Source organism: Phyllobates terribilis, unplaced genomic scaffold (assembly GCF_046119375.1).
Source record: "Phyllobates terribilis strain yellow unplaced genomic scaffold, ASM4611937v1 Scaffold_5__5_contigs__length_657084704, whole genome shotgun sequence".
Classification (NCBI taxonomy): domain Eukaryota; kingdom Metazoa; phylum Chordata; class Amphibia; order Anura; family Dendrobatidae; genus Phyllobates; species Phyllobates terribilis.
In genome coordinates this window covers 232,879,099-232,904,981 of record NW_027362765.1, presented here as the reverse complement: position 1 = coordinate 232,904,981, position 25,883 = coordinate 232,879,099, and the positions used below count along the sequence as shown (strand labels likewise).

The window sequence follows — 25,883 nt, the reverse complement described above, 5'->3', positions numbered from 1 at the left end:
TGTGGTGCAACGTGACGTTGGTGGATGGAGCGAGACATGATGTCCCAGATGGGCTCAATCGGATTCAGGTCTGGGGAACGGGCGGGCCAGTCCATAGCTTCAATGCCTTCATCTTGCAGGTACTGCTGACACACTCCAGCTACATGAGGTCTGGCATTGTCCTGCATTAGGAGGAACCCAGCACCAGCATATGGTCTCACAAGGGGTCTGAGGATCTCATCTCGGTACTCAATGGCAGTCAGGCTACCTCTGGCGAACACATGGATGGCTGTGCGGCCCTCCAAAGAAATGCCACCCCACACCATGACTGACCCACTGCCAAACCGGTCACGCTGAAGGATGTTGCAGGCAGCAGATCGCTCTCCACGGCGTCTCCAGATTCTGTCACATCCGTCACATGTGCTCAGTGTGAACCTTCTTTCATGTGTGAAGAGCACAGGGCGCCAATCCTGGTGTTCTGTGGCAAATGCCAAGCGTTCTGCACGGTGTTGGGCTGTGAGCACAACCCCCATCTGTGGACTTCGGCCCTCATACCACCCTCATTGAGTCGGTTTCTAATCGTTTGTGCAGACACATGCACATTTGTGGCCTGCTGGAGGTCGCTTTGCAGGGCTCTGGCAGTGCTCCTCCTGTTCCTCCTTGCACAAAGGCGGATGTAGCGGTCCTGCTGCTGGGTTGTTGCCCTCCTACAGCCCCCTCCACGTCTCCTGGTGTACTGGCCTGTCTCCTAGTAGCGCCTCCAGCGTCTGGACACTGCGCTGACAGATACAGCAAACCTTCTTGCCACAGCTCGCATTGATGTGCCATCCTGGATGAGCTGCACTACCTAAGCAACTTCTGTGGGTTGTAGAGTCCGTCATTCAAAAGGGACCAAAACATCAGCCAGAAAGCATTGGTACTGAGATGTGGTCTGTGGTCCCCACCTGCAGAACCACTCCTTTATTGAGTGTGTCTTGATAATTGGCAATAATTTCCATCTATTGTTTAACCCATTTGCACAACAGCATGTGAAATTGATTGTCAATCAGTGTTGCTTCCTAAGTGGACAGTTTGATTTCACAGAAGTTTGATTTACTTGGGAGTTATATTCTGTTGTTTAAGTGTTCCCTTTATTTTTTTGAGCAGTGTATATTGTGGGAATTTGTGATCTTGTATGTATTCTTTTTTAATGGGGGGGACACATATGTCTTTGTAAGATCTACAAAGTTACTGAGACCCCTGCTTCTGTTCAACATGCTGTTAGGGGGGAGCCTAGTCTAAGTTTTTAATTTTTTTGTGAACTGTAAAATGACAATACATTTATAATAATCTGTATAAGTTTCTACAGCTTCAAAAAATCACAGACACATTGAATTTTTTTCACATCCGGAAAAAAAGTGACCTATTTTTATGGGCAACATAATAAAACTGATAAGTGGAGCTATACTAAGATCGCCTGTAAGAAAATTTGTATTAAAACAGTATTACATGAAATATGTATGGTCAAGCGAGTATGTACGGTGTAAAAAAGAACAAGGAGTCCTGCAAGGCCCTTGTGCAAGTGTACCTAGAGGAATAAATGCTGTTCTGAAGGCAAAGCGCGGTCATACCAAATATTAATATGATTTTGATTTCCCTTTTGCTCATTCACTTTGCATTTTAATTGATAAAAATAAATTCTTAACACTTCTATCATTGAAAGCATTCCTACTTTGCAACATTTTTTTCCACACCTGCCTACAAGTTTTGCGCAGTACTGTGTATACAGTATATATACTTCAATGGTAAGGTAAACATGCCCTGTAAAAATGGCTGACACTGACAATTTTAAGAAAGTTTTGCTTGTAAAAATAATCACTGTAAAAAAGATCCAACACACAGTATTTATGATAGGAATTTGGTATTGCATTGCTGTTCAAGTTCCATTTTTCATTTTGCCTTAGGGAAAATGCGACAGTGCTTAGCTACAAATACAGCAGTAAACCTTAGCAAATAATAAATGTCTGACTTCAGTGATAAAGCAAGAGCATAGATTATGCCAATCATAAGATATACTATCGTTAGGTTGCCTTATTGATGGCCCTTGAAACCAGTCCCACAACTAAAAGATAGGGAATCATTATTGGTCCCTCCTATGGTGTGATGAATGATGCATCATAATAGAAAGTACTATGTAGTTATATCCAAGGTTCCATCTTGGGTTCAGTTTATGCAGATCCATACAGCACCCACTATTGCCCCATGCTATATTTTCCTGTGCCTCAGATTTTATTTAGAGGCATGCTGAGGATTGTTCCTCATTCATTTATATGGAAAAACTGTGGTATGCTCCACCTCATGCTAAATTACCAAGGTATTCTCTTCCAGAGTCATTGATTCCATAGATCAATATAATGTCCCACCATACAACCAGGGACAGTTTTAGAGAAAGTGGGCTCTCCTGCCTGCCAATTTTAGACAGATTTCTAGTCATTTTAGCCCCCATTAAGCCCACTTACAGCCATATTATGATAAAATAATGTTACCATACACGGCCCACATAATACTCCCAATATAGTACTCAAATACAATGCAGTTTCCAAAATAATAATGAGTTTCTTTCTAAGGCTGCCTAGGAAATGAACCCCTTAAACCGATCCTGCATACATAATTTCCACAGCACTTTACAAACATCATCATTACTGTCCCCATTTGGACTCACAATCTAGATTCCCTGTCAGTATGTCTTTGGAGAGTGGGAGGAAACCGGAGAACCCGGAGGAAACCCACGCAAACACGGGGAGAATATACAAACTCCTTGCAGATGTTGTCCTTGGTGGGATTTGAACCCAGGACCTCAGCGTTGCAAGGCCACCATGCTGCCCATATATAAAACCAGTGTCCTTGTTAATAAATGGCCTTTACCTACCAAATCTATCAGCATAACATAAGAGAATAAAAAAATTCTAAAAAGATCAAAGGCCAAACGATTAACCTTTAAACAAAATAAGTCAATGACAATTGAAAGAAACAGCATATAGTTAGTGTCTTGCTTGCTTGGACCAAAAAAGTGCATCAGACATTGACTAAGAAGATGTCAAATGACAAATGAGCCTGTACCTGTGTGCTTGTCCAAATGTAATAAGGAAGAAAATGAGATTACATTTTATTGCAAAACCAATATTCTGACTAGGCATACTGTATATTTGGCAAAAAAGTTTTATGGCCATTTACCAGTATATGCTCCATAGTCTATCAACATGTTAACTTATATATAAATCTATTTCATATCACCATGTTTGTGCTACTATTATTATTATTATTAATCTGACTTTTATAACTTGTTACAGATATGTATCCATTATCTTTCATAGTATATGCACTAATATCTGCTTAGGTATATAAACAATGATACATTTGTCAGTATTTTATTCCTTATTTATTTCTTACTACAGACTACAGTTTACTTGATTAAAATCCAATTATATATCATTATCATATAGAAGGCAATAATTTCTATAGGATATTGTACTGTAAATTATAAGAATATCAACAGTCACCTTGAAGGTCCATGACCATATAAAGTATAAGGCTGTAAATGGCATCCTTATTCTTAATAATGTATAGTAGAGAGAACATTATTCTTTATAAAAAAAAAGCCTCAGCTGCTGCAAAATCTCCTTTAGAAGAGATGATGGGAGCTTCATTTCTAATTGCCATCTTCCTCTTCAAAACTTGTCTGTCTATTCTAGTACACTACATTCCATATGTTGACCTCTGCATACAGTACCAAATCTAGTACAAATCCCCCTTTGTAATAGTTTCCTCCACAATGCCCCATATATTACCTGCTACAAAATGCCCCATTAGGACTATCTGCTTTCTGAGATAGATGCATCTTAAAACATTCCTGTGGAAGGCTACTTTACAATTGGATGATAGCACTTTGGACAAAATTTTTCACAATGCACAAATGGCACAGTAACGACATTCTGAACACTCACAACATGTGAATGAGTGGTACTGCACTGGCAACATATTCCAATTAAGTCCTGGTTTGGGGTTTGTCCTTGGACAGACATATCATTGGTTCAACCTGTGCAGCTGCTCAGGGGCCTAAGAGGTAATGGGGGCCTATTAACACCTCCAAACCAAGTGGAATTGTGCATTAAGATGAACGATTGGACTGCAATGGACCTATATTCTGTTCTTGCACAGGGAAGCTATTTGGTCTGTGTCTGCCAGTGGGATAGACTATGGTATAGGCTATGTATAATTAGTCATGTTTCATCCCTGCCAGCTACTGTGTAGTTCTGAGATAGATCTTCTACCTCACACATTTCAGGATCTTAAAACCATGCCAGGCACTTGCTGGATCTGAAATGGGTTCAGAATCTTCAGGGGATTCTGTGGTCTCCCATTCTGGTTCAGCCAGGGCTGATGCTGCACAGCATCTAGAGTCAGTCCCAACACCTAGCAAGTGCACGAGATGCACAAGTTGTATCTCGGGTGTTTGTGCCTAGCAGTATGAAGTATAGGTTGCGGAGGGAGTCAGGGCTCCATCAGCCTAAGTCCAAGAAGCATCGCACTGAGCATGCCCGTGACATGGTGGACCATGATTGGTGGTTCGGGAGCCAGCTGATCCGGTGACCTGGCACCGCCTGATTGGTCACGGGTGACGTCACCAATGGTGCGACGGTGGGCAGGGCTTAATCTTTAAAAGGCCCGCCCACAAACATGGCGGCGCGCTCTGATCTTTGAGCAGTGGTGGTGTGGTGTGTACGCTTGGGCGTTTGAGCTCCCCGTGAGCTGTAGTAGAAATAGGCAGGTAGCTTCGCCTGGCGGTCTGGCTTTGACAAGGGGGTCACCATACAACCAGAGCCGTCTGCAGACGCCGTATTCCCGGTACCGCCTGTGAGCCACGTAGACCGAGTCTCCTCAGTCCGGTAGCACGCCGCCTGAGAGCACGTATACCCGGTGGGTATCACACCCGCACCCTAGCGCCTACTGTGTAGCCCCGGTCGCACATCTCCCGTTCAGTTAACGGAGATAGAGCGAACCGCTATACCCATTCCTGTGTGCTGTAACACGGAAGGGTTTATATTTAAGTTGGTTGTTTTCCTTCTCACCCGGAAGGTGTTCGGCTGCAGTCCACCAGGCTGCATTGCGGAACCCGGGGTCAGTTGCTTTCCATTATAATAAAGTTTGTTTGCAACCGTCTCCATAACAGTGATGATGCCACTCGTCCTCACAGGTAGACTAGGAGCAATTGGATGGGCTTATCTTCATATAGCCCAAGCTGTTATGTTCTGCTACCAGAGCTAAGGAAAGAGAGGAGATCTGTCCCTACGATAGAACTCAGCTTAATCCCTACGATGTAACAGGGGACCTGATCCTGCGATCAGACCTGCTAAAGTCCTAAGCTAGTCTGTACGGAGACCTATAGATGTGGGGAAGGAATCCCTACAAGTACTAAGGACTGGGAGGAAAATGGGACACCTCCTAACAGAAATAGTAGCAGACAGACGAACAAACAAAATATATAGAACAAAGAGGTCCGTAGACCAAGCAAACTAACAGAGTTAGATACAGAGCACAGGCTAGCTAGAAAGTAGTTATACAATGAAGTCCAGCAAAGCCAGAAGGGCGGAGCAGGATTAAATAGGCCAACAAGGTCATGTGACCAGCAAAGGAAAAAACCTAAGAGCAAGGTTCTAACACAAGCCATATCTAAACTACCCTAGACACAGAGCAACTTGGAGCAGCCAGGACCAAAAGACAATCCTAGAAAGGGAAAGTAGAAAGTAAAGAGTTGCCCTTTTTAAAAAATTCTACATCCTACTTGGTTAAACTAGACTTAAAGAGAACCTGTCTCCAGGTCAAAAGTGGCCAGTTTTTGCTCTTATTTTATTCCCACTGCTTTTCTTATTTTAAATCCACTATACAGTTCCATAAATATGGGTCTTTTTTATTTTGTATACATGTTTATGCTCTTTGCAGTAATCATGGCTCACATGATTCTGTGATGGAAGGAGTGTTTTTAAGCTGCTCTGTATAATTACCCGGTTTGCACTAAATAAAAAGACCCACATCTTTCATTTCATATGGAAGATTTTAAAAAATGACATATTCAGGTGAGCAACAGGAATAAAATAAGAGCAAAAACTAGCCACTTTGGACCTAGTGACGGGCATTGTAGAAATCTGTCCTTATCAGGACTTGATGCTCTAATTTTAAAGAGATCTCATGATGACAAATCCTTAGGGTAGGTCATCAAGGTCTCATTGGTGGAGGTGCGACACAACGGCACCCCCACAATCAGCTGTTCCTGGTCAGAACTGCTCAGTTACGCCTATTTGAATAGGGGGCCGATATGCAGCCACTATACAATACAGTTGATAGAGCTGTGAACCTCCGGAACTGAGCAGTTCTGAACGTCGCAACACCGTGTACAGCTGATTGTCAGTAGTGCCGGGTGTCGCACCCCCCATGATCATATACTGATGACCTATCCTAAGGATAGGCCTTTAAGTTAAAGTTCAGGACAACCCCTTTAACTAGAGCTTCATCCTTAACATCACCATATAGGTTTTTCTTCACTGTTATCACCACACTATCACTTGCTATCGACCTTCTTCAGCTCTCATCACCATCAACTATCACAACCCAGATAAAGAATAAGCACTTATGCCCTACAAGCAGTAGCAGCATTCTTCAAAAAAAAGCTTGATGTTCATAGAATTAAATTCCTTAGTGAATCTTTTTAACATCTGCAGTAACCTGTGATTGATTTAGAGACGTTATCCTACAAACTGGAAATATGTTTCATTAATAATTCATTAGTCTGTTCACTGCAGAAAGCTCTTGTCCAGCTGAAATTCTCAACACTACGTTCCTTAGTTCGATATGGTGGCAAGTAAATATAAATTATGTTTCATTACAAGTCTACTGATAATTGGGTTTACCACATCAATCGTTTTTTATTAATTATCATTTTTATTGGTACAATAAAAAGATAATACATTGAACATATACGGTAGGATAAAATTAGTACAATGCTTCTCCAACCATTTCAACAGGGGCCATAAAACAGTGATTCCTGGTCTCACCACTAGTCAAAATCTATGCCCAATCTTAAAATATTGTTTAATTGACCTCTGATTTGTAAACAGAGATCAATATAACATTTAGATAAATAGATTAAATTATGTTGCTAAATCAGAAAAAGAAAGGTCTATGCATCAACAGGAGGGCCTGTGCAACATGTACGTTCAGCATATGGTCACTCCTTTGAAAACTGTGTCTCCAGCTGAGCCTTATCTACCACTGGGGTGTGCATCAGCATTAGAGAAGCAATAGATTAGTAGATCAGCATGGCTGTAAATTTTGCATATAAAGAGCCATGTAGTATATACAGGAATGAAATACAATACAACACATTTCTAATTAGAAAGAAGTAAGTAACTCCAACTACACAAAAGGGAACACACTGCTTGAGAAGACATTTTTGCCTCATTGTATATTAGAGGAGCAATGGGGATTGTAAATTGAAATCTTATGTAATCATGGAATTTCATTGACACGTTCAGTCCATATTTCTGTTTTAACACCATTTTTAGAGTAGAAGTAGCACTTGAAGCTTCTGGACACCAGTATAAAATGTTTAGCAAAACTATGTGGCAAGTATTGGCACCGGCATGTGTGGTAGTGTGGCCTTTGCTCTCCCTCAGGCATGGGGGTCAAGTATGACTGATAATTCTGCATTACCTTTACCTCCCCCCACTATGGAGCCAATTGAGAAGAAAAAACAAAGCCGCATTTCCACATTTCTGTTAACTGTAGAGCAAGACGATCAACCTATTTTTGAAGGTCCTTTTACATTGACCAATGTGGGGGCGGTGTCGGTCCCCATACAGCTTGCATACTGTCAGCAGTGCATGCCCTGTTTACACAGAGATGTGCGACCAACGACAATTATTTTTTATGTTGCATAAAAGATGTGATCAGCCAATGACCCAGCATTTTACTTGCTGTCATGTTTACATGGGTCAATGATTGGGAACGAGTGTTCTCACAAATGCTCCTACGGGTGATTATTGGACCATGAAATGACCTTTACCTGAGTGTTTAAATGTGTGATAAGGTTAATTATTAAAGGGGTGAGGCAGTGCTTGACATACTCACTAGAGTAGTTTGGTGTAAGTCTAAATTCCATTTTTGCATTGGAATGGGAAATGGTTGCATGAGATTAGAAAAACAGCTTAATTTCACTTCAAAAGAGGGATTTGTCCCTATAAATCCACCTTGTGTTACATTTAGTGATGCCAAAAAGACATATTAGAGCGTTGATTCACTTCGCCCTTTTTCAAAACTGACCTTGGCTTCGACAAAAGTGAGAAAAAATTAGTTTATTATGCTCCATCTGCATTGATAAAATAATTACTTCTTGTTCTAAGCTAATACACATCAATAATGGGAAGTAGCAGGGAGCCCTCTATCCCTGCTGCTTATTATCCTCCCTATAAGGACCTGCTGATAGCGATTAGAAACAACACGAACATCACAGGTTACAAGGCAAGTGATAGAGAATATAAGAATCTGCAACCCCTTAATAGATCTATCCAGTCTCCACAGAACCTCCTATCCACAATGGAAGGGTCAAACACTTATATGTCCTTCGAGATTGTTCCCTCTGTCTGGTGCTTCAAAAAGACGGAGGGACATGGACAGATATCCATTTTTACTGTTGACCATTTTAAATGGAAAGAATGTAAAAATGTATCATTTTACTGAATTTTCTTGACAAGAGACCATATCTTAAAGATTTCCGATAATCAGGCCATAAGTAACAGTTTTTGTTCTTATTTTATTCGGACTTCTTCCTTGACCGTACAATACAAGCAATTGTTACCATCTATCTTTCATGTCTCCCCTATTTCCTCATAGATTGTAAAACTTGCGAGCAGGGCCCTCACTCCTCCTGGTATCTGTTGATTTATGTGATTATTGTTATTCTGTAATGTCTTTTATTTTCTGTACTAATCCCCTCTAAAATGTAAAGTGCTGCGGAATATTCACCTCTGGCTCAGTCACGCGTGCAACAGACTTTAAGTGCAATAGCTTAAAGTGCTTTGAATAAGTAGTTATACAATCGCATGAAGCTGACACTCATCTCTCCTCTCTTCTTCATACAGGTATTTCATCCATCCGTTTGTGTGCTGTCTGAGTGTGAACAAAGTCATATTCTAGCAAAATCTCTACATGGTATTTCATCCATCCATCCATTTGTGTGCTGTCTGAGCGTGAACAAAGTCATATTCTAGCAGGATTTCTACATGATATTTCATCTATTGCTGCTGTTTTTTTTTTTTCTTTTTCGTTGCTTTTTGGCTCTGTTTTGAAGTGTTCAAAGCTATCTTTTTCACTGTTTTATGGCCCTCTATTGTATATCGGTTTGTTTACCCTGCATATCATTGCCTTCTCTGGCCTTGTGCTAATTGGCTAATTACTAAGTTTGGCCAATTGGTGCTGCATGTCAGCAGACATTTCAATTCATATATATTCAGCTCTGGCTCAGGATAGCACGCGTGCTGGGTCACGCATGCAACAGACTTTAAGTGCAATAGCTTAAAGTGCTTTGAATAAGCAGTTATACAACGGCAGTTAGACAGGGCAGGAGACAGGTAAGGTGCATAAGAAATTTATAAAAACATACTGCTTCTTGGTCTGATGTTTTGCTTTATGCATTGGTCATAGCAATCTGCTTCTTACTTGTTTTAACCTCTGCTTTCTCACATCTCGCCCGCCCTTTAAGACATTCTGTGCACTCTCTCCATATCTACCCCTCCCTTCTCCCCTCTCCAATGTATAACTCTGAGGCTCTACTGACATTTCTCACCCACTCCAAACCATCTACTACCTCCATACAGCACTCAAACCGTTCATACAAATCATTGCACCATCTGCTCTTTCTCTTTTTTCTCCTTCTCCTAGTCGCTGGTGACATCTCCCCCAACCCTGGGCCTCCCTCTACTAGCATACACCACTCTCCTCCAGCTGCATATAGAAACCCTGCTAATCTTATTAACATTCAGTGCATGCCCTCTCCTATCGCTTTCCATAGTGCTCTCCAGCACCAGACCGACGCCTAACATTACCCCCCCCTTTAACATCCCCCTCCACTTGACGCTCATTTTCCTCCATGAGCCGGGGGGGCAAGGATGTGGTCCAACGGGTCACAGAGAGGATTCACGAAACAGTGACCCCTCCGGTGTACAGGGTACCCTCTTTTAGGATGGGAAGCAGTGACAACTGGTTCTCTATGCGTAGAATCCTTCACGGGTGACAGGGAGGAAGGACCTGCCGGTCTCTGGCGAAAATATTTATCTCTCGCACAGACGGGACACGAGAGAACAAAGTCCTTGATGTCCTGGCGCCACCGGGGCCACCAGTAGGACCGTAGAAGGGACTTAGTGGTACGTTTGACCCCCAGGTGAGCTCCGATCTTAGGGGCATGAGCACAGGAGAGCACCATACTCTGTAGATTAGGGGAAACAAACGTCCTCCCCGACGGAACCGGGTTGGAGGACACTGCAGCCACCCTCTCTTCCTGAGAGTTCTTTGCGACATAATCTGACAAGGACCGGGTCCTGGAAACAGATAAAGAATCTGTACCGGATGTCACAATGAAAGGAGGATTAGAGACTACCCTCCGGGTGACTTTGCCCAAACACTGAGATGCACAATTCTCACTCCAGGAATAAATTCTCCCAGTATTCCAGTCAATGTGTGGAGTATGACAACGTAACCAGGGGAGACTCAATAACACCTTGTCTAATCCACCAGGAATAATAAGAAAAGCGATAACCTCCCGGTGGCCCTGAGGAAATGACATGGTGAGAGGGATCGACTGATGGGTGATTTGCACATCCAGGAGTGAACCATTGGCAACAGTAATGTTCATTGGACTAGAGAGTAGCTCAATAGGGATGGCATGCTTCTGGGCAAACGTAGATGATAAAAAGTTGCCCTCAGCACCAGAGTCCACCCATGCCTTGGCAGTAACTGCAGATTTGCCAAAGAACAATGTCACATTATATGATAACTTGGAGGAAAAAGGCCCGGAATTTAATATACCTCCCCCAACGGTGGTAAGACCTACTCGTTTTACCGACTGCTTGGAACCCTTATTTACTGGATGCTCCAAGAGATGTACAGGTCTGGAACGAGAGGGACTAGACTCAGTCCGGGATATATCCATAGCCTCAGGCTCCGGGTCGAGAGTCTTGGGTTTGGATCCAAAGACGCCTGGTGCCAGTTGATACTGAGGTCTGCCAACCTCTAGCTCTAGCTTGTGTTCTGCATGACGCAAGTCTATACAGTCAGCGAGAGATATTAACTCCTCCAGAGAGGTTGGAATCTCTCTGGTAGATAGAGCATTTTTAATATGCCCAGCCAGACCCTTCCAGAACACCGGGATAAGCGACCGCTCAGACCAATCCAGTTCAGCCGCTAAGGTTCTGAACTGGACGGCATAGTGACTGGCGGTGGCCAAACCCTGGACCAACGCAAGGAGCTTAAGAGCCGTATCATGTGTGAACCAAGGACCCAGGAAAACACTTTTTAGGGTCTTGAGGAAAAGACCCGCATTTACTACAACCGGGTCGTTCCGCTCCCATAGAGGAGTAGCCCACTCCAGAGCCCTGTGGGAAAGCAAAGAGATGATATATCCCACTTTGGCTCTTTCGGAGGGGAACCGTGCCTCCATCATCTCCAACTGAATGGAGCATACATTAATAAAACCCCTGCAGAGTTTACTATCCCCAGAAAATTTCTCCGGGAGAGCAAACTGGGGTAATGGGGCACTTGCAGTGGTTGCAGTATTCGCCACAGCCGAGTTAATAATATTGGCTGCTAGAGTAGCCGCCTGGGACGCTACTGCAGTGATATCAACGGCCGGAGCAGTTTGTTCCAGAGTTCTAAGTCTGGTCTCCAGTTGTTGTATATAACGCTGCAGTTGTTGATTGTCGGCCATGTTCGGCAAGACCCGGGCGCTCAGATACTGTTAGGAGGGCGGTTGCAGACAACTTTATTTAAATGGAACGCAACCGACCCCGGGGTCCGCGATGCAGCCTGGTGGACTGCTGCCGAACACTTCCCGGGTGGAAAGGGAAGTAACCAACTAAAATGGTAACCGGTCTGTGTTAACTGCACACAGAACCGGGTTAAGCGGTACGCTCTATCTCCGTTAACTGCACGGAGGAAGAGCAACCGGCGACGCACCTACAAACTATCTAAGCCCTTCGTGTTAATGCACACGGAAGGGTAAGACGGTTCGCACAATCTCCAAGAACCGCAGGGAGACGTGCGACCGTGGGAGAAGCAGTAGCCCTGTCTTCGATACAGGCGCTACGCTATAGGAGTTGGCGCTAGTATAACGGTTCACACAATCTCCAAGAACCGCAGGGAGACGTGTGACCGTGGGAGAAGCAGTAGCCCTGTCTTCGATACAGGCGCTACGCTATAGGAGTTGGCGCTAGTATGCGGGTGTGATTCCCGCCGGGTATTCGTGCACTCAGCCGGCGTGCTACCGGACTGAGCAGACCCGCTCTATATGGCTCAAGCTACCTGCCTGCATAAAGCTATGGCTCTTCGAGGAGCCCAAGGGATAAGCGTGCACACCACAAACAACCAGCTCAAATGATCTGAGCGCGTAGCCATGTTTGTGGGCGGGCCTTTTAAAGACTAAGCCCTGCCCACCGACGCGCCACTGGTGACTTTACCCGTGGACCAATCAGGCGGTGCCAGGTTACCGGGTCAGGTGGGTGCCAACCCACCAATCATGATCCGCCAGGTCACGGACATGCTCCGTGCGGCAAATCCTGGACTTAGATTCCACAAGCCCTGTCTCCCTCTGCAACCCAGGCGTAACATTGCTAGGCACAACTACCTGGGAGACAAACAGTGCTTGTGGACCAGCTAGGCGTTGGGGCTGACAGTGATGCTGAGCAGCATCAGCCCCAGCTGGACTGAAATGGGAGACCACAGAAGGTCCTGAACCCATTTCGAATCCAGCACCAGATGACGCCTAACAATGGCAGCCAGGGTCATATTTCTGTCCAGTCGCTTCACCGATGCCTCCATCTTGTGTCAGTCATTACACTGGTTGCCCATCTGCCTCAGGGTCCAATATAAACTTTTCGCTCTCACCCACAAAGCTCTCCACAGTTCTGCACCACCTTATACATCCTCTCTCATCTCTGTCTATCGCCCTACATGTGGCCTCCGTTCTACAAATGACCTAAAACTAACATCCCCCATAATCCAAACTTCGCACCTCCGTCTCCAAGACTTCTCTCGTGCTGCGCCAGTTCTCTGGAATGCAGTACCCCAGGCGATCCGACTGATGCCTATCCCCCATGTCTTCAAGAGCGCTTTAAAAACCCATCTCTTTAAACAAGCCTACCACCTTAACTACTCAGTAAATTAACTTTCCCCTGTTCCCTCCTTCTAAATATTATTCAGAATCTGTTCCCTACTCTTCATCTGTCTCCACACCCTCCAAGCACAAGATAACTGCACTCGGTACTTGAGTATTGCACTTAAACATACTGGCTGATGACCGGATCATGCAGCTTTATATGAAAATCCCTATTTATTATAATTGCCAGACCTGAAATAACAAGCACTTTTCACCTACTGTCCCCCCCCCATTTCCTTGTAGAATGTAAGCTTGCGAGCAGGGACCTCACTCCTAATGTAACTGTTTAAACTGTCTTAAATTGTATTGAATTTATTGTCTGTACATGTCCCCGCTTAATTGTAAAGTGCTGCGGAATATGTTGGCGCTATATAAATAAAAATTATTATTATTATTATTAATATGTTGGCGCTATAGAAATAAAAATTATTATTATTATTATTATTGGTATTTTTTTTTCGTTTTGTTTTTTACTTTTCTTAAAATCCACCATACTGTTCCAGAGAAATTAGCCTTTTCATTTAGTGCCAATTTTTATGGTCTTTTTACCAAGGTGACGTTGCTCACAGGGTAATCGTGCAGAGCACCTTAAAGACACCCCCTGAGAGCAATGTAAAGACACCCCCTGAGGATCCTGTGAGCATCGCCCCCTTGTAAAATCGGCAAAAATTAGCACTAAATAAAAAAGGCAATATTTCTGGAATCGTATGGTCGATTAAAAAAAAAATTATATCTAAAGTAGAATTTTTACCTAATCTTGGTATTAATATGTTCAGTTCTATTTGATTCTCTTGATTTACTGTTTCTACACTACAGTAATTTAAGTAAACACCTATCCTACAACCTATACTCAATCATTATGAATGGTACGGCATGAACTATCTATAGTCTTAAAATTTGAGAGGCTCCATTCAGAAAGTGAATGATATCATGCTCAATTATCTGCAGGAAATCATCAGGAATGTGTTCCAACCAAGAGGTTCTTCAAAAGACATTAGTAGTAAGAACATGAGATAGTTGTAGTGATTCCCCAAGAAGGAACTCCAACTCATGATTTAGATTATGTTGCCTTAGACTGAGACTGCATGTCTATGTAAGTATGAAGCAGTGTATTGGTTCCATACTATTCTTTTACATTGCGCATTACAATATATGTGACTCAATGTTGTCATGGATTGGAGGATGAGACAACCTGAATGAATTGATGGGTTTTCCTATTGCTTAATAGCATTATATACTGCGGACCTGTGAGAGTATAACTGCTTCTTTAAATACTGTAGTTTTTCATCTTTTTCTACCCTACCTCCTCCTAATAATTGACCACCAATTATTTTTTTTGGGGGGGGGACATTTCTTCCAATATCTTGTTTTTTTCATTGTTCTCTTTTTTACAAAAAAATTATTTTTGCCTTTTATTCTCATGAGTAATCACTATTACAAAATGTACAATCTAAGCCCATGGTCGATTCTCTTGTCCTTTTATTAAAGAACTAATAATGGGCTAATGTTTCCAGGGAACTGCAGTGATTTAACCAATGTAGTACAAATTTTCCAAGATATATATGAAAATTACTGCTGTCCATTAATTGCTAATGTACCGACCTCTGTATATCAGACTTTTCTTTGCATCTTAAAGCTTGCCATCAAATATTTGTATCTCCAAGAGAATGAGAAAGGGAGATATAGCTGCTGGAAGTTCTTCTCTTAAAGCTTCTTAGAGCTATGTGTTCATTGTATTATTAGCCTCTATTGCGGCATGTTACACATTATAGAAGTAATCATTATCGGTATGGTAACACAGTTCATAAAAATCCACTCAATAAAATTAGCATGATCTTCATCCCCACAGGCTACTCTTCCAATATCATCTGTATGCAAACCCGACAAACCTAAAAGTCTACTTTCATTCTGATTACTAAGCTCTCAGTGACCATCAAATGATTGGTTCTACCCTTATTACTAGGGTCACAAAATGGATGAGGCATTGGGGTAAAAACTATTTACTAAGTGTTACATTTCATATATTGCCCATAAATAATGATAACACATGGTCGGACATCCACCAAAGATGTCCGTTTTGTTATCTTCTTCTTTATCAACTGACTATTATGAGAAGCTCAAGGTAATAAAGTATAACAAAGTAAAGGAAAAATAATTTCAAGCTAAATTAAAGGGGTTGTTCGGTTGCGACAAGTTATCACCTATCCACTAGATAACTGTTAGATCAGACCCCATTGATCACTGGAACAGGACACTTCAATCCCTGTTAGAAGGGAGATGCGGTGTGCATGCTCGGCCTTCACTCCATTTCTTATGTGGCGGCTCAAAAAAAACAAATACTGTGCTCCGGCTGTCCCACAGAAAATTAATGGAATGGTGTTCAAGTATGAACTCAGCCGCTCCATTCTAGCAGGGTTAAAAGTGCTAGTGGTAATTTGGTGAACATCCCAGTGGTTGGACCAAAACCAATCTAAAAGTTATCACTGATCCTAAGGATAAGTGATAACTTTTTCCACCTTGACAACTTGAACAAAATTTTTGTTGCACAAAAATTACATAAAAGATTAATCCAATCAAGCTCCTACCAACAGGGAAAATTAATTTTACCATCTGAAACAAGAGTATATGCATAATAGGGTCAAACCCCCTGGAATTAACCCTAGAATCTTAGAGGGAAAATGGTGGGAATGAGGCAATGAACCCCTCATTTCCTTTATGGTTAGTGTTTATAGTAGCATTAACCAGCACCATATGTGAGTCCAAATTTGCTATGAGATGCCCTTAACAATTATATACGACCCTGGTCTAAAGGGTTGGTGTAAGCCTTTGAATACTCAACACCACAACTGTGCATTTCTATGCATGAGTTTTAGAGATAATAAAAGATTTTTAAATACTGAAATAAAAAAGGTTTTACTTTTCTAAATTAAAAATGCTAAGAGGCAAATCATCTAAAAAAGGAAACGTACCGGAATGATGATTAGTCAATTAAACTGACGTTCTTATTAGGTGAGTTCAGAAATAAATGAAATAATCTAATTCCAATTTAAGAACATAATTCATTTGTGGGGTGTGTTCAAGGGGAATAGTTATTGACTAATCATATTTTTATTTTGGTAGTTTAATAAAGTAAATTTCTATTAAAATTATGAAACTTAATTTATGGTTATCTAGTCACCTACAGTGGGGAAAATAAGTATTTGATACACTGCCAATTTTGCAAGTTTTCCCACCTACAAAGAATGGAGAAGTCTGTAATTTTTATCATAGGTACACTTCAACTGTGAGAGACAGAATATAAAAAAAATCCAGAAAATCACATTGTACGATTTTTACCTAATTAATTTGCATTTTATTGCATGAAATAAGTATTTGATCACCTATCAACCAGCAAGAATTCTGGCTCTCACAGACCTGTTAGTTTTTCTTTAAGAAGCCCTTCTACTCTGCACTCATTACCTGTATTACTTGCACCTGTTTAAACTCAATACCTGTATAAAAGACACCTGTCCACACAATCAATCACACTCCAACGTCTCCACCATGGCCAAGACCAAAGAGCTGTCTAAGGATACCAGGGACAAAATTGTAGACCTGCACAAGGCTGGGATGGGCTACAAGACAATAGGCAACAGCTTGTTGAGAAGTCAACAACTGTTGGCGCAATTATTAGAAAATGGAAGAAACACAAGATGACTGTCAATCTTCCTCGGTCTGGGCTTCTATGCAAGATCTCACTTCGTGGGGTACGGATGATTCTGAGAAAGGTCAGGAATCAGCCCAGACCTGGTCAATGACCTGAAGAGAGCTGGGACATTCTCAAACATTACCGTTAGTAACACACTATGCCATCATGGATTAAAATCCTGCAGGGCATGCAAGATCTCCCTGCTCACGCAAGCACATGTCCAGGCCCGTTTGAAGTTCGCCAGTGACCATCTGGATGATCCAGAAGAGGCATGGGAGACGGTCATGTGGTCAGATGAGACCAAATTAGAACTTTTTGGTATCAACTCCATTCGCCGTGTTTGGAGGAAGAAGAAGGATGAGTACAACCCCAAGAACACCGTCCCAACTGTGAAGCATGGTGGGGGAAACATCATACTTTGGGGGTGCTTATCTGCAAAGAGGACAGGATTATTGCACTGTATTGAAGTGAGGAAGGATGGGGTCATGTACTGCAAGATTTTGGCTGACAATCTCCTTCCCTCAGTAAGAGCATTGAAGATGGGTCATGGCTTGGTCATCCAGCATGACAATGAGCCACAACACACAGCCAGGGCAACTAAGGAGTGGCTCCGTAAGAATTATTTCAAGGTCTTGGAGTGGCCTAGCCCCTATCCAAATTTTTGGAGGAAGCTGAAACTCAATGTTGCCCAGTGACAGTCCTGAAATCTGAAAGATTTAGAGAATGTATGGAGGAGTGGACCAAAATCCCTGCTGCAGTGTGCAAACTTGGTCAAGAACTACAGGAAACGCCTGACCTCTGCAATTGCAAACAAAGATTTCTGTATTAAATATTAAGTTCTGTTTTTCTATTGTATCAAATACTTATTTCATGGAATAAAATGCAATTAATTATGTAAAAATCATACAATGTGATTTTCTGGATTTTTTTTAGATTCTGTCTCTCACAGTTAAAGAGTACCTACGATAAAAATTGCAGACCTCTCCTTTCTTTCTAGGTGGGAAAACTTGCAAAATCGGTAGTCTATCAAATACTTATTTTTCCCACTGTACCTGCTTACTCAAATATTTCCTCTGCTGCCTTTTTCCTCTTCCCTCTTTCCTTTCTTTCTTGTCCTACACATTTCTAAACTATTGTAGGCACCCTAACCTGACCAAAGTGTACTTAATGAACCAACACTGCAAATCCCTCCTCCAAGGATTCCCATCCATTTCAATGAAAGGTAAAAAAGCAAAATATTCTAACAAATGAATTTTGTAAAAGAAAATATTTTTATTCAGTGTTTTAATTGTGTCCTTCTTGATAAGAAACAATGATCAAGTAACTGGAATAAGAATTTTATAACCCATTGTCTTTTTTTTGGGACGCCTAATTTTTTGCTTCTAGCAACTAAGATTTTCAAATTAGGTCCAATTAGGTCCAAAAAAACAAAAAATGAAAATTGCTAATTTGACAAGTAATGGGTTAACAAGAATTTTCAAATTGAATTAATCGAGTAGTCCAAAAATTGCAGAATTTACTGCTGTTGCAAAACTAAAAATTGGAATTTTTAAAGAAGCATTCTATTGCACAAGGTCAAATGTATTTAGGTTAGGTCCAATCTAAGTACTAAACCTAGTATGGATTTAGTATAATATAATAAAGTATGAAATATTTGCTATGTAATTAATCCAGCATGAATATGTATGGGCATTGCAGATCTATAGATTATAAAGTATAGACTTAGGCCAATAATATTCAACGTTTGACACCATGCGAGGGAAATATCTCATGGTCATTCTAGGACCTATGCTACACTACGACTTTAACATCAGGTGTCTCATATTTCTCTTTTCAATTGTGAAAGGGAATGATAGGGTTACTAAATGGAGACCTTCCAATTTAATTAAAATTTGTGCAATATTGAGTTTTTCTGATTGTCAAAAAGCTTCTTATCTCACGTAACATGGGCCAATTCCCAATCCATTTGACTTATTAGGCTTAACAATAGTTCCATATATGGACAGCTTTAGTGAATTCTTTTTACTTTCATCTAGTCAAAAAGAAATTGAATGAATAGAGAGAGCCAATAGAGTCAGTTGTAAAATTACTATGATTTGAAATTGTATTGTTGACTCAGAAATTATCTAGACCATTCCAGGCACAAGTTGCTTACAGAAGGGTGTGAAAAAAGCATCCCAGCAAGGTGCTGGCTAGACTTACAGGTATGCAAATACAGACAATTGCTTAGAAAGTTTGATTTTTTTTCTCTAAAACATTTGAAAATATTACGTGATTGGTGTCTATAGAGAGACAGCTGACATTAAGTCTCCCCTCTTACTAATAATGGATTACATCCTGATCCATAAAGAGATAGTCAGTATTGAAAAATATAGTCCTGATCAAAAGTTTTGACACACCTGTTCATGCAATGGTTTTTCTTGTTCTTATTAGAATGTGCACATTGCAGTTTCAGACTGAAAGAAGCAAAACCACAAAGGAACACATGTGGAAAAAAGGAATAAAGAAACACATGAGAAACAAGCAAGAATATGTGTTAAACTTTAAATTCTACAAAGTACCCCCTTTTCATTCTGATGACAGGTTTACAACCTCTTGGAATTCTCTCAAGTAGCTTCATTAAGTAGTCACCTAGAATGGTTCTCCAACAGTCTTGAAAGAGTTCCCAAATGTGTTGAGCACTTGAACGCTGCTTTGCCTTCAGTCTGCGGTCCAACTCATCTCAATTGCATTGAGGTTGGGTGATTGTGAAGGCCATGTCATCTAATGTAACACTCCATCCCTCTCCTGCTTGGTCACGTTGTCTTTACATAGCCTAGAGGTGTGTTTTAAGTAATAGTCCTGTTGCAACACAAATAATGGTCCCACTAAGTGCAAACAGTATAGGAAGGAATGTTGTTGCAGAATGCTATGGCAGCCATGCTGAGTAAGTGTGTGTTGAATTAAGAATAAGTTACCAACATTGTCACCAACAAAACACCTTTAGATCATCATACCTCCTCTTCCATGCTTCACTATGAGCCCCACACATGTAGAAACCATCTGCTCACCTTTCCTGCATCTCACAAAGACAGGGCAGTTGGTATAAAGAATCAAAAATTTCTACTCTACAAAAATTTCCAATGCTCTGATATTCAGTCCATGTGTTTCTTGGTCCAAACAAGTCTCTTCTTATTTACGGTCCTCAGTAGTGGCTTCCTTGCAGCAATTTGACAATAAATGTCTCCTTCTCCTCTGAACAGTTGATGTTAAGATGTGTTTGTTAATTGTTGTCTGTGTGTCATTTTTTGTTGTGTGAGGTTCTGTCCATTAGCATTTTCTGAGAATGGCAATTCGGATGAGTTTATCCTTGGCAGGTGACGTAATTCTTGATCTTCCTTTCCTTTGGTGGTCTTCAAGAGAGACAATTTTATCACAGTAATTCATTGTTTCATGCCTGCATTTGAGGATACCTTCAAGATTCTAGCAATTTTCTGGATTCACTGATTTGTATGTCTTAAATTAATGATGTGTTGTAATTTATCTTTACTTGGTTGAGTGGTTCTTGCTATATTCTGGCTTAGAACAGTTGTGGAATAGGGTTCATTCAGCTGTATATCAACACTGCCAAACATACCTGATGGTCACAAACACTTACTTTTGATGAAGCATACCTGTTCATTGGAAGCAATTTCAAGCGACTGCCTAGTGAAGCTGATTAAGAGAATGCCAAGGGTGAGTAAAGCTGTCACCAGAGTAACAGGAGGTACTTTGAAGAAAATAAGGTTTAACCCACATTCTGATTTGTTTCACATGTGTTTGTTTATTTTTTGTTTCCACATGTGTGCATTTACTGTTTTGCTGCCTTCAGTCTGAATCTACAATGTGCAAATTTCAAAAAGAACAAGAAAAACTATTGCATGAATAGATGTGTCCAAACTTTTTACTGGTACTGTATAAAGGTACTAAATTGTGTAATCTTTCCACATTTTAATATTTTGGAATATTAAAGAAGTTGTCCACTACTTGGACAACCCCTGTTCATACCCCTTGCGTGGCCCCATAAAATAGTAAAGCTTATACTCACCTCCCGTGTCTGCGTCGTTCCTGCAGTGTTAACACTCGCTCTTCCAGAGCTCCTGTGCTGTTGATGTGACACGTGATGCCGGCACCCAATCAGCGCTGGCGTCACTGTCCCCGCCGCCTGTCGAATTGAGCATGAAGAGGAAGGCAGAGATCAGCCGCAGCCCTGACTTCCTCTTCATGTTCGATTTGTCCGAAGGTGTAGACAGTGACGCTAGTGCTGAATGGCCACCGGCGTCATGCCCGGTGGCAACAACACGGCAGCCCGGGGAACGCGAGTGCTGACACCGCGGAAACAATACTGGCACAGGAGGTGAGTATAGGCTTTTTTATTTTATTGGAGCCAAAAATTTTGATCAAGAAAGGGTTGTCCAAGTAGTGGAACACCCTTTTAATTAGGTTACTATAGCAGTTCTTTTAAATGAAGAACCAAAACTAGCTTTTAAAGGCCTTTTCTACACTGGGCAATCTTTTTTAAATAGGAGGGTCAATAGGAAAGTCTACTGATAACAAGCTAATTATGGGGTGTCTTTTTGCTGAAATCAATAGTGATATGTGGGAGTACCTATTAGTAAGTCTTTAAAGGGAACCTTTCTTCTTGAGAAATGCTATTTACCCGCAGATATAAGATTAATCTGTAGATACATAATAGTATTTAAACCCTGTGTATCCATCTTTCTGGTAGCCCAGCTGTAGGGAGAATATTACGTTTTATTCTCCTTGTAGCCGCTAACTTCTAGTCATTGCAGGGGGCGGTTATAGCCACTGCTCACTATACACTGACCGTGCTGTATGCATTCCCTGGCACATTGATTGGCAGCCTGATGTGCACCATATGTATGCAGAGCTGATTGTCAGTCAAGGTGTTGGGGAGTGATTACAGCCGCGCTCTCTCTTTTTCAGCTGTGCTCACTGCACTGGGGCTACAGAGAAAATAATTTCATTTTCTCACTGTAGCTACTGATCCAGCATTGCTGCCAAACATGATTTAAATGCTAGTTACCATTACATCTGCAGGTAAATAGCAGGATGTAAAAGGTTCCCTTTAATTATCCAGCAGCACCACCTCTGGGGAGATGAAGTATTACATTGTGCCTATGGATAATAAAGATACTGTTTGTGTAATCCGTTGACATTCCTGATCCTCCAGAGTTAGAGAAGATAATTTTACCCACTTTACACTTTGATTAATTGATGAGGGTCCTAAAACTTAGAATGGGTTTTCTTAACCAGATGGACACTTTAGTAGAAAAGTTTTAACATAAAAGTGTTTTTTTCTTTTTTTTTGCATAATATACAGTTCCGCCACCTTGCAAATCTACTAACACGTTTTGCAAAATGACCAATAGAAAGGGCTCCTTCTTGATGCACGCTGTGTATAGACTGAATAAAACATGCCTGTAGGTGTATTCTGAATGCAATTTTATTCATTTTCTTAAAATGGCCATACACATTAGATAAATGTTGGCCCAAGCTGTCATTTTGAGCAGGATCAGCTGATCATCTGGTGTCCAGTAGTAGATGTCAGAGGAAAGAAGGGTCAGGAATAATAGCTTTTAAAAAAAGGGCTGGATTATTTCCTCAATACACATAACATTGTAGGTTATAGTTAATTTAGTGCCAAAATGTACAATTGGTGGAGAAAGGTTGGACCTATGTCTTTTTTCAACCTATGTAACTATATGTAACTATGTTGGATTTAACCCTGCCAGTTCTTTTTTGTTAAAATGGACCTGTCAGTTCCACTGATGCTTCTGTTTTAGTAAATATTCATATTTTTCTGGAGCCTTTTAGAACTTTGCATTGTATTGTTCTCTATTACTCACATAGAAATGTAAAAATTGACAACTAGGTGTTACCAGGTGAGGGCGTGCTCTGGTACTGCCCAATCAGTGATGACAATGTTAGACTGCATAGGGACACCCTACCTGATAAGGAGTCTGGTGACACCCAGTTGGCAATTTATTCATGAATATTGTTGAGGTATAATAGAGGAACAGCACAATATGGAGTTATAAATAAAAACAAGAGGCTCCAGAATTTATATTTCATGGGGATTACTAAAAACTGATATGTCAGGAGTATTGATATGTTCACTTTAGAGGTGTCTGGCAATGTCTTGCTCCCCTTTTTCCATTGAGAATGCAGAAATTGAGCATTGATGTGCATGGGGGCTAAGAGAGGCAGCTGCCTGAAATGTATGGACAGTCAAGGCAGTAAATCATGCTATCAGTATATAGGGCAGCAGGAGAAGGTGAAAGGTGAAGTGACTTAATTGTATATTTTATATAAATATATATATATATATATTCACATGTATAGCGCCATGGAATAAATGGCGCTATAATAATAAATAATAATAATTATTATTTATATATATGTACAAGGGCCAAGAACCATTTCTTTTACAGTCAATATGATATATGCATATCTGCTGATACGTTGCCCATCCATTACATTCGGCAAAATAGGTTGCAGCAAAAAAAGAAAAAAAAACGGAAAAAGCTCAATATGTCATCACTAGAAATTGATCTCGTGACACAGAATACAACCTCGAGATCTAAACGATATCCGACTGCTTTACTTGTGTATGTCAGCTGATCCACGTCTATGACATAATCGAACGGTGGGAGCATATCCGTATGTCATTTATTTCAGATGCTAAATATTTTTTATTTCTAATAAAATGTCAGAATGTTCTAAATAAAAGCTGTAAAATAAAAGCACCAATTAGAAATGTATCAATGCACCAAAACCTGTCTCGTTCTAGTTATACAGAAAATTCTGTATTCCCCCCTTTATTCATTCTTTGCGGAGACACTGTTTCCTTAAGTAATGTTACATGATGTCAGCATGTCGGAGAAAAAAATCTAGCGGACGGGTAAATGCTCAGTGAAATAGGAAAAGTTGCGCCAATGATTCTGTAAGTATGAAAATGACTGGGCTTGTGATGCAGTGACAATGACATGGAATGCAGCGTTTATGTGAGAAGACGGAGGAGCCGTGGAGAATACAAACAAGGGGGAGTCTGGAAGGCAATGTACACTGGTGGAGACTGCAGGCTAGATGGGAAAATGCAGTGAACACCAGAGATGATGCACCACTGGTGCTATGGACATAACGATGCTGGTGCTAGGCTGAGGAGATGTCTCATAGGATGTGTAAAGTAAACAGGCATCATGTCACAAAAAGCATGAGGGGAAGAGAGTGGTCACCAAGGGTGGCCAGGGTGCAACGGGGTGCCAGAGGTCAGCAGGGACTACAACACTCAGCAAGAGGCAGGAGAAGGGTTCAGCGCAGAAGTGTAACACACCTGGTTAATAAAAAAATCACTGTAAAGAATAAAGCTCTACACGCTGCGAGATTTCCACAGTGATGAGATAATATGGGTCACTTTGCAGTGGCGATTTTGCATTATGATGGCCACTGGGTTATATACAGGTGGCAGAATTATGCAGGCGAAAGCGTGCAATAATGTTTACTGGGAAAGTGGAGCCGGTACGCATCTGCAAATGGAAAAATGTATGCCTGTACTGACTAGATGTATATATGAGACGTATGTAGCGTAGCATGCAGCATCCCGAGGATCACTGCACAAGATTGAGTGCTTTACCATTGATTGAAGCTCTTTTCTCAGCAGAAATGATCTGGTTTAAAGCTGAAGCAGAATCTGCAAAGGTACTTGGTCGTAAAGCTACATGCACGAGAATAGGGTCTAGATTTAGCGATGACGGGACCCAAATGCAACAGTGTGCTCTACTTAGATTTTGGGGTTCACCAGGCCCCAGTTTCCTGATTTTGGGGAGTATTACTATTCTAAAAAAAACATTTGGTCCCTTTCCATTTTATGAATGGGCTTCAAAGTGAACATAAAATGGGGGGGTTCACCCCTTGTTCCCTGTCTGGTCACTATCGCCCCCCCACTTCAGAAGCAGCACTGCGGAGAATTAGCTCCCCCCACCTCCCTCCTGTTAGATTCCAGCACTTACCTTGACTGGTGCCCCCCTCTCCCTCCTCACACTCAGTCAGGTTGTTGAGCATCCTGTCTCTCCCCTGTGCTTTCTCTCCTAGTCTCTCTCTCAGGCTCCTTTTCTTCCTTTCCAGGGACTGATGCCTAATACTGCAGCGATGCTCAGTGTGTGATAGAGGGAGAGAGAGAGAGAGGAGGAGGAGGAGGAGGCTGCAGTGCAGAGATCCTTCAACGCGCACACTCACAGCCCCATGTACAGGGAGAGAGGGAGGGTGAGAGGAGGGAGACAGAGAGGAGAGAGATGGGGAGAAATAGAGACACTGGAAGGGGAGAAGGAGGGGGCAATGGAATAAAAGCCGAAGAAAAACATGCAGAGGAGAATGACGGAGTGAGCCGTGTGGATGACAGGGAATGGGCATCACAGGGAGATACTGTATATGGGAATTCCCTACATCTCTGTCTGCTTCATCAGCTCTTAAGGTGCCCATACACATTAGATGAATTCTGATGAAATTGACAATTGTATACAATTTCGGACATAAACAATCATTCAGGATGATGATGGTCATCAAAAATTAGAACGGACATGTTGGATATTACTGGTTGTTATTATGATCCTATGTTTATGTCTAGCGACGCCAAAATGCCAAGACTAGAGACGAATATCGAATCTTACACATGACCCAGAAAGTTTACATGTGTACTCATATATCTATGGGGTCTTC

The 25,883-nt window shown here is 41.4% G+C and overlaps 1 protein-coding gene across 1 annotated transcript in view; it reads right to left on the bottom strand.

The window, feature by feature from the left end:
• Positions 1 to 25,420, bottom strand: part of SLC12A5 (solute carrier family 12 member 5) — a 111,407-nt gene extending 85,987 nt beyond the window's left edge. The window contains exon 1 of the mRNA XM_073683911.1: positions 25,178 to 25,420. Within this exon, the coding sequence (XP_073540012.1) occupies positions 25,178 to 25,229 (52 nt within the window). The 5' untranslated portion in view covers positions 25,230 to 25,420. The remainder of the gene's footprint in view (positions 1 to 25,177) is intronic.
• Positions 25,421 to 25,883: the final 463 nt, after the last annotated feature.